Here is a 9370-nt window from a genome sequence, read left to right as displayed (position 1 = left end):
ACTGTTCCCGTCATTGAAAATAAGAATTTGTTCTTAACTGACTTGCCTAGTTAAATAAAGGTAAAATAAATAAAAACTTAAGAGAGCTGAGGCTTTATACAAATGTTTATTGTTTACAAAAACACATAACAGCGAAGGAAATTTGAGTTTCCCCCATGGTTGTTTGAAAACTGGTTTTACACATTTGATTTTGCAATATAGAATCATCTGTATTGGAAAATACAGTCCATTGTACAAAATATACAGTACCTTCAAGCTTACATGGAAACACAAACCTGTTTTATTTATGAATATAGAGTCAGTGTATAAATAACAAACTGCAGAAAGCTCCTATATGGAAGTATGCAGTTTATAGTTGACCTATTACTTACCATAGCCATAGTCCATATTTTGTGAAAAATTCCATCACATTATGTACAATGACTTAACACTTTTCTAGACCACTCTGTCATAACCCCCACACAGTCATAATAGTATTATGAAGACTTGAAACGGATGGTTCATGCCTAATCCAAACCAATGTTTTCTGTGATGATTAGTACACAGTTTAAGAAACATCCTAGTTCATCTTGTTGAAGGCCATGTTGTCAGGTCAGAGGTCACAGAGCTTGGATGTGATGTCACAACGTCCTCCTATCCTATCTGAGAAGTCACCGGTAAAAACCTGAAGATTGTGGGGAATATCTTCTTATGAAGGTATTGTACCCGTTCCACTTGTGTTCTCAATTTCTCAAATTCAAAGTATGGGATCTGGTGGGGAACATACAGACAAAGACCAATGTCAGATAGGTCTTCATGAGAAAATAAATACGCCTTGACAAATGTAACTCAGTCACAGAACGACACAGAAAATGACACATTACATTGATTATAGAGATGAATTCAAAGCACATAGAGTACTAACACACATTCCACACACCTCACATTGTGTGTCTATTCTAGCCTGTAACTAGGAGCGGAGTTCCCCTACCTGAACCACTTCGTAGCCCATTCCGCAGAGGTGGCGTCTCTTTGTGGCCTCCTTTCCCAGAAGGTGATGGGTGTTGCTGCAGAAGCGGTCCTGAGCATCCAGGCACAAGGCAATCCTACATAGAGGAAAACAATTAACCTGTTATCTGACTGGCCATTTTATTCAATGGGTGATAAGTTGTGAAATGCAATAAGTATCATTCTCTGTGTCCGAGGATCTGCCTGAACAAGGTGTTGTGAAGATTTGCTCATTGGAATAAATTGTTGTATTTCAATTGAATTGAATCTTTGGAAGTAAGGACCACTTATTGGGCACTTTGGAAAACAGGGTGATTGGTAGATCAGGGAATGAGTCTGTGCAGCGCCCTGTCAGACTGATCCTCTAACAAAGTTCCAATGGCTCTAACCTCCTATGAGTGTGATCCCACTGTGAGAGAGGCAGGACAAACCCATCCTCATCCAGACAGATCTCCACGTCTATGGTATATCCAGGCTGCGTGAAGACCCTGGTAGAGTAGTAGGTCTTTCCCTCTAGCAGCTTGTTAAGAGGGCCCTTCACCTGGTTGTACAGGTAGCTCTCTACAGGGCTCTCAAAGGAGTGGTCCATGGAGGAAAACTTCTTCACATGGAGATGGTAAGGTAATCTCGGGCCCTGTACGGAACACAGTATAATATACAGTATATACATCAGAATGAACTTAGTATTCAATCCAACTACTACAAAATTATATTTTTCATTCAGTGTGACACGTGAAGGCCCATTGTAAGAGTCAGAGGTCTTTAATTTGACAGACAATTTTCCATAATTATTGTATGATTTATTTGTATATTTACAATGTTATTAGGGATGTACTCACCCGGTAGTAGGTGCACTCTAGTGAGATAGAGAGGTTGAGTTGGGTTAGCTGGCCTAAGGCATGCTTGTCCAGGGGCTCCCCTTGTGCTGGGAAAGAATAGCAGCCGTCATCAGACACATACATTACATGACTCTGGCTATCTCAGCGGTGGACAGTGACAGAACTGTGCTGCTAGTATGATGTAACTTAAACCAAAGAGTATTTCTGACCATCATCTGGAGGAATTTAATTTGCAACTGAATGGAAAGGACAAAACTGACCCTGTTACATAGACATATACACACCTGACATGAAATTGTGCACACATACTCACATGTAGCCTGTTTACTTTTGCTCTCACCTTTTTTTTTTACACACACACACACACACACACACACACACACACACACACACACACACACACACACACACACACACACACACACACACACACACACACACACACACACACACACACACACACACACACACACACACACACACACACACACACACACACACGAAAACTGACTAGCCTACCTTGCAACCTCTGTAGGAAGTAGGGGCTGAAGACTTTGGATACAAAGTTGAGTGGAAACCTCTCCAGGTGAATACAGGAGTGGAGCACCTCAATCAGAGCCCTGGGCTGGAACTGGGAGAAGCGAGAGGACAGCACACTCTCCAGCTTCTGAAACATCTGACTGGAGCACTGGGGCAGGTAGCTCAGTCTCCCCATGGCAATGATCTGCCGGGCTATCTGGGGTGTGGTATACTTCTCTGAGTTGCAAATAAAGCTCTCAGCCACAGCTTCGAATATGGGCTCTGAGCGACACCTCATCTGAAGGCAAAACTCCATCACCACGCTTGTGAGTTCGGGGTCTGCGTCTACTATTTTCACTGGCAGGTGCTTTTCCATGGCTGTTATGAAGTCTTCACCATGCTGACCAAAATGCATTAAGGCACCTAGAACTTTGATGAGCTCTTCATCTTGGAACGATCTGAATACCCTAGAGGCCCGTCTGCTCAGCTTCACAATCAGTGAAATGGCCTGCCTCTGTTGTAATGCCACCAGGGAGTGGAAGATGTCACTGATGTTGATGGCTTGTAATCTGTGTATCAATTTCTCTGTGTGTTTGTGTAGTCTTGACATGAGATCTTGGCAATGGTGTGGGTCCTCGAGTAGTGCAAGGAAGGAGTACACACGAGCGGTTTCATTTTGGGTGAGAGCATCAATGCTGATGCTCACGGAGTCGAGAACCTGCTCAACAATCTCTGACCTCTTCCCCTCCAGATTATAGGCTACTTCTCCAAGATGGCACAGGTGAATGACCCCAATGTCTGTTTTGGAGAGGTGTGTCCTCCACTCCTCTTTCAATCTAGAGACAATTGAACTTTGATAGTCCACACCAAACTCAACACATACTCCCAGTAAGGTTGCCAGACCCTCAGTTTTCTCATTGCTGGGAGCTTCTTTCAAACGTGTTAACAACTCAGGTAAAACCTCAACCTCGAAAAGGGATTTGACAGAAAGTGTCTCCACTTTTACGTGCCCTAGTTTTGTTGGTGAAGCACTGGTTCCTAATTGGGTGTCAATGGAAGGCTGTCCAGCTGTTTTGGGCAAAAGGTGTTTCTCCGGGTGAACCCTTAATTCGTAGTCTTTCTCTTCTGCAAATGGGAGGTTACTTAACTGTTGCGCCACCGCCCCCATCTCACGTGTGTTATGGAAGCAGCCTAAACTACTTTTTACACATGGTTGTGCCATTCTGGCTTTAAAAGAAACGTCCGATTTCAATATTCTTCCAGATGAATTTGAGTGACGTATTAATCCCCGACTACAAGTCATGAAATAGTTAGGAGAGTACTGACACACAGCCCTAACTGAGGAAGAAATGCTGACAACTGACTTCATGATTGAAATGATGTAATCCTCCTCTGAATTAAAGTGGAACCTAGAATAATAAGAACATGAAAGTGTGTTATTATGCATGCAGAAACATTGTTATACTTCATTAATTACATTGCAGTCCAGTTTGTTAAAGTACCTTCTTTAGCAGTAACTTCCATGCACCAAGAACACAGCACTCTTTCACTTTTGGTAAACTGCCGAATGAAAATTCCAGTAAAAAACATTGCCTACCTTACATCATCATTAGTTTTTGAGCACCGTTAATATATTTTTCTTTAAGTGTGTAGTTTGCTTACCTCCTCAGTTCGAATAAATTGGAAGAACTGACGAGTCACGGGCACTTACGGAACTGGCATTGTGTGTTCGGTAAATACCTTGTGTAATGTCACATGTGTCACTATTTGCTGCCCTCTGCTGGCAACATGTGTCCATGAAGGCATTTCATGTCTCCAATATGGCTTATTATATGAAGGCATTTCACGTCTCCAATAAAGCTTATTATTATGCCATCATATCACCTTTAATAACAAATATATTACAATATGTATCAAAGCAATAATTGTATCTGCATGAACTGGTTAAGTAACTGCATTGTTGGTTATGCGCTTGTAAGTAAGCATTTCACTGTAAGGGCTACACTTGTTGTATTCTGCGCATGTGATAAATAACATTTGATTTTATCTGATTTGTGTGTTTGACAATATGCAGACTGATATTAATTCCAAGACTAAGTTGTAAAAGTAAGATGTATTTTTCTACTACTGTTACTACTAGATGAACAAATGAAACTGCATTAAATAAAGGAATTTAAAGCAAAGTATTCGAATTAAGGTAAATTGTCAAAGCACGAGTCAAAAGCTTTGTTCGGTGTAAAATGTGTCAACTTCGGTGACGTCATTGCTTAATTGCGGAAGAGACTCCATCGACAAGAATCCCATAATGCAACGGACAGCAAAATTCATAAACAGGAATTCATGATGGCGGCTGACAGTGACGTGAGTACAGTACTGCTGTACAGTTTATAAAGTAAACATTGCATCATATTAAACATGTTTAGAAAATATTGGATGTTAACGTTATTTCCTTTACAGCCGGAGTCGGAGGTCTTCGAGATCACGGATTTTACCACCGCGTCAGAGTGGGAGAGGTAGGTGGATACTGGAGATCTCTGGCTAGCTAAATTAGCTTTAGCTAACAACAACAACAGTAACGTTAGTTATGAATCATCATCAGACTAGATAGAAGAATTGGATTAGAAGCTATTCATGGCAGGCCAAATATAGTTCGCCTGTTCCATATAGCTAGCATAATATGCTGAGTATATGACAGACAACGTTCTCGTCTCCTGTCTTGTGCTGTCAATCACATTGCTCAATCAGCTAGCTATGCTGGTTTGCATTGCATTCCTTCACGAAGAAATATTGCAGTACAACTGCAGTTACAGTGCAGCTATTCTGCAATTATTGCGTACAAAATACAACAGTCGACTGCAGTTACTTCACTTTTACTGCAGTTTCAAAACGGCAATCTTTTTTGTAAGGGTTTTGTTAGTGGTTTACCCATAGGTTAGCTAACTGTCCTGTCACATCAGAATTGCAAAAGAAAGCAACTGTTCTTACCAATGTTGACAGCTCAGCAGAGCCCTACATACACTACATGGCCAAAGGTGTGTGTGGACACACTTGAAATTAGTGGATTCTGTTATTTCAGCCACACCCTTTGCTGACAGGTGTATAACATTGAGCCCTACACCATGCAATCTCCAGAGACAAACATTGGCAGTAGAATGGCCCGTACCGAAGAGCTCAGGAACTTTCCATTATAGGATGCCACCTTTCCAACAAGTCAGTTCATCAAATTTCTGCCCTCCTAGAGCTGTCCCGGTCAACTGTAAGTGCTGTTATTGTGAAGTGGAAATGTCTAGGAGCAACAATTGCTCAGCCACAAAGTGGTAGGCCACACAATCTCACAGAATGGGAACGCTGAAGTGCGTAGCTCTTAAAAATCGTATATCCCCGGTTGCAACACTAAACTGCCTCTGGAAGCAACAAGAACAAGAACAGTTAGTCAGGAGCTTCCTGAATTGAGTTTCCATGGCCAAGCAGCCGCACACAAGCCTAAGATCACCATGCTCAATGCCAAGCGGTGGCTGAAGTGGTGTAAAGCTCGCTACCATTGGAATCTGGAGCAGTGGAAACCTGTTCTCTGGAGTGATGAATCACACTTCACCATCTGTCGGTCCGACGGACGCATCTAGGTTTGGCGGATGCCAGGAGAATGCTACATGCTCTAATCCGCAGTGCCAACTGTGAAGTTTGGTGGAGGGGGAATAATGGTCTGGGGCTGTTTTTCATGATTCGGGCTAGGCCCCTTAGTTCCAGTGAATGGAAACATTAATGCTACAGCATACAATGACATTCTAAATGGTTCTGTGCTTCCAACTTTGTGGCAGCAGTTTGGGGAAGGCACTTTCCTGTTTCAGCATGACAATGCCCCTGTGCATAAAACGAGGTCCATATAGAAATGGTTTGTCGAGATCGGTGTGGAAGAACTTGACTGGCAGATTCCTGACCTCAACCCATTGAACACCTTTGGGATTAATTGGAACGCTGACTGCGAGCCAGGCCTAATTGCCCAACATCAGTGCCTGACCTCACACTTGCTCTTGTGGCTGAATGGAAGCAAGTTCCTGCAGTAATGTTCCAACATAAAGTTCAAAGCCTTCCCAGAATAGTGGAGGCTGTTATAGCAGCAAAGTGGGACCAACTCCATATTAATGCCCATTATTTTGGAATGAGATGAGCAAGTGTCCACATACTTTTGACCGTGTAGTGTAGCTTGTCCTTCCTTATCAACAGTATTTCCCAGAGCCATTTATTCCGAGATTGTGTGTGGGTGTGTGCGTGCGTGCGTGCACGCCTGCTTGTGTGATCACTGCTCTCTGACTTCTGTTGGTATATGTTATGATCCCCATGTTGTTTGCTAGGTTTGTGTCCAGAGTAGAAGAGGTTCTGAATGACTGGAAGTTGATTGGGAACAATTCAAGCAAACCACCAGAGAAGGTAACAATAAATCCTCATTCGATCAGACCTTAATGTTATGTAAGAAGCACCACGCATTAATAAGCAGCGATCTGGTAAGCTTGTTGAATTCATTCATGGATGCCCTGATTGTCGTCTTGATCCAGGGTGAATACACCAGTGGTACCTGGGAGGAGAAGACCCAGGATATCAATTTTGCTGATTTTAAATTCTCTGTAACGCACCACTGCCTGAAGCCGGAGTCTGAGGAGGGTGAGGGGAAGGAGGAACCTGAGGAGGGTACATTGCTGCTGCGGCTTTTATTTATAATCCCTGTTATCATATCTGTCTCATAGGAATTGTCACTCAGTGTTTCCCCTAGGATTTATTTCAGCAGTGGTAGCAAACAGTGTAGTGGGTGTGACCAATGAGGTCTCCAACCTAAAATTTTAGAGGTCCCTTTCTTGGCTGCAGATAATTTCACTTTTAAAAGTAATTATTCTGTAAACCCATACCCAAGTAATGATGGTGACTTGTCCTATACATGTATTTATTGCCAAATCATAAATTGGACAAAAACACTTCAAAAACCCCACCTCAAATTTGTATCTCAAACAGACCATTTAAAAAGTCTTGCTATTTCCTCAGAGTATGGTATTCCCACACCATTCTGTTAGGGTATTCCCACACCATTCTGTTAGGGTATTCCCACACCATTCTGTTAGGGTATTCCCACACCATTCTGTTAGGGTATTCCCACACCATTCTGTTAGGGTATTCCCACACCATTCTGTTAGGGTATTCCCACACCATTCTGTTAGGGTATTCCCACACCATTCTGTTAGGGTATTCCCACACCATTCGGTTAGTGTATTCCCACACCATTCGGTGAGGTATTGCCACACCATTCGGTTATGGTATTCCCACACCATTCGTTTATGGTATTGCCACACCATTCGGTTATGGTATTCCCACACCATTCGGTTATGGTATTCCCACACCATTGTGTTAGGGTATTCCCACACCATTGTGTTAGGGTATTCCCACACCATTCGGTTAGGGTATTCCCCACCATTCTGTTAAGGTAAATCCCACACCATTCTGTTAGGGTAAATCCCACACCATTCTGTTAGGGTAAATCCCACACCATTCTGTTAGGGTATTCCCACACCATTCCAACACAGAAACTATATGATGAGACTATATGGATAAACTCCACAGTTTTGTCTGGACCACTGCTCTGCTCCCCAGCAACAGAGAGAATCGTAGTGGATGTTAAAATATAAATGAAGATTCCCACACTGCTCTCTCTCCAGATGCCTTTCCCACAGCCATGCAGGACCTGCTCTGCATGAACAATGACTTCCCTCCCAGGGCCCACTGCCTCGTCAGATGGTGAGTACAGTACTCCAGGTCTCCTAACCTCCGACCTCTAACCTTTACCTCTTACATTTATTTTAAGATGGGAATTAAAATGACTGAAGATAGATATTCACAACTGCTATTGATATTTGTTAACACTAAATCCAGCTGATGTCTGATCTTTTTGAGAAATATATTACAGAGTTTGGTTTGAATGACACTTGATGGATAGATAGATGGTAGCTGTCTGCTCTCTTTAAAGTATTCAGTCTGTGTTTGCAGGTATGGCATGCGTGAGTTTGTGGTCATCTCCCCCGGGGCCAACTGTGAGGCGGTCATCAGTGAGTCCAAGTGCAACCTGCTACTTAGCTCCATCTCCATCTCTCTGGCCAACACAGGCTGGTAGGTGACAGTAACTCAGAGCAACAGTGAATAATATATTAACTAATACTCTTTGGGAACAGTATAATTGTTATAATTCAGTTACATTAGTATGCCACAACATCACTTTATGTTCTTATGGAAAATCAAGTTAATATTGGTAACAGAATTTGCTTTGACAAAGAAAAGGGCTGATACTGCCAATGTATTCTATTCATATTCATGAATCTACGCTAAGGGAAAACAGTGTTAGTTCTTACACATTCACACATCTAGTGGCAACCTGCCCTTTGTGTGTGTTTCTGTTTGATGACACAAGCATGTTTTAAAATAGCAACACTGTGGGTGGTGAGTACAGCTCTCTATGGCATCGTATTGCGGTAGATCAGCTGGTATCCATGGCAACACCGGGCTAAATGGGAGATGGTACCATTGTAGATGCTCCGAGTTCTGTGGCTCTGCAGCTCTGCTCTGTGGTAGCAGCAAGGTCACCTGGCCTCCCACTGTGTTTCTGGGAGTTTACTGTGAGGCAGAGTGACACTAATAACGCGGGTATAAGAGAAGGAAGCATGTAGCAGACCATCAGAACATACAGTACCTTCAGAAACTATTCACACCCCTTGACTTTTTCCACATTTTGTTACGTTACAGCCTTATTCTAAAATTGATTCAATTGTATTTTTTCAATCTACACACAATAACCCATAATGACAAAGCAAAAACAGGTATTTAGAAATGTTTGCTAATTTATTACAAATAAAAAACGGAAATATCACTTACATAAGTATTCAGACCCTTTACTCAATACTTTGTTGAAACAACTTTGGCAGCGATTACAGCCTCGAGTCTTCTTGGGTATGACGCTAGAAGCTTGGCACACCTGTTCTGTCAGGTCT

The 9370-nt window shown here is 42.4% G+C and overlaps 2 protein-coding genes across 4 annotated transcripts in view; one reads left to right on the top strand and one right to left on the bottom strand.

The window, feature by feature from the left end:
- Window positions 1-87: 87 nt before the first annotated feature.
- Window positions 88-4138, bottom strand: LOC124042911 (FAST kinase domain-containing protein 3, mitochondrial-like). 2 transcript variants are annotated; one of them, XM_046361048.1, is made up of 7 exons: window positions 4008-4138; window positions 3848-3905; window positions 2346-3754; window positions 1827-1912; window positions 1377-1621; window positions 971-1085; window positions 88-750 (listed from the first exon to the last, which is right to left on the bottom strand). In XM_046361048.1, exons 3-7 carry the CDS (start codon window positions 3712-3714, stop codon window positions 634-636), a joined length of 1932 nt encoding a protein of 643 aa, XP_046217004.1. In that variant the 5' UTR covers window positions 3715-3754; window positions 3848-3905; window positions 4008-4138; the 3' UTR covers window positions 88-633. The 2 variants fall into 2 exon arrangements, with proteins under 2 accessions (XP_046217004.1, XP_046217005.1); XM_046361049.1 differs by lacking the exon at window positions 3848-3905 and having other exon boundaries at window positions 4008-4100.
- A 471-nt stretch (window positions 4139-4609) lies between these two features.
- LOC124043947 (rab3 GTPase-activating protein catalytic subunit-like) overlaps window positions 4610-9370 on the top strand; it is a 53903-nt gene continuing 49142 nt past the window's right edge. The window contains exons 1-6 of one of the 2 annotated variants that reach the window (XM_046363117.1): window positions 4610-4706; window positions 4803-4858; window positions 6698-6773; window positions 6899-7031; window positions 8048-8126; window positions 8376-8495. In XM_046363117.1, the coding sequence (XP_046219073.1) occupies window positions 4686-4706; window positions 4803-4858; window positions 6698-6773; window positions 6899-7031; window positions 8048-8126; window positions 8376-8495 (485 nt within the window). In that variant the 5' untranslated portion in view covers window positions 4610-4685. The remainder of the gene's footprint in view (window positions 4707-4802; window positions 4859-6697; window positions 6774-6898; window positions 7032-8047; window positions 8127-8375; window positions 8496-9370) is intronic. The other variant, XM_046363118.1, reaches the window with a different exon arrangement.

Source organism: Oncorhynchus gorbuscha, linkage group LG09, assembly GCF_021184085.1.
Source record: "Oncorhynchus gorbuscha isolate QuinsamMale2020 ecotype Even-year linkage group LG09, OgorEven_v1.0, whole genome shotgun sequence".
NCBI classification, from domain to species: domain Eukaryota; kingdom Metazoa; phylum Chordata; class Actinopteri; order Salmoniformes; family Salmonidae; genus Oncorhynchus; species Oncorhynchus gorbuscha.
The sequence above is the reverse complement of the archived record's forward strand: the minus strand, read 5'-3'. Positions and strand labels throughout refer to the sequence as shown.

Bases quoted from the DNA above. Each gene is read 5' to 3' on its own strand.
- LOC124042911 (XM_046361048.1), bottom strand. From the start codon at position 3,714: ATGAAGTCAGTTGTCAGCATTTCTTCCTCAGTTAGGGCTGTGTGTCAG. The intron at 1,086-1,376 runs GTTAGAGCCATT...TCCTCTATGTAG, and splicing joins TGGGATCACACTCATAGGAG to GATTGCCTTGTGCCTGGATG. The intron at 751-970 runs GTAGGGGAACTC...GTTCCCCACCAG, and splicing joins TGGGCTACGAAGTGGTTCAG to ATCCCATACTTTGAATTTGA.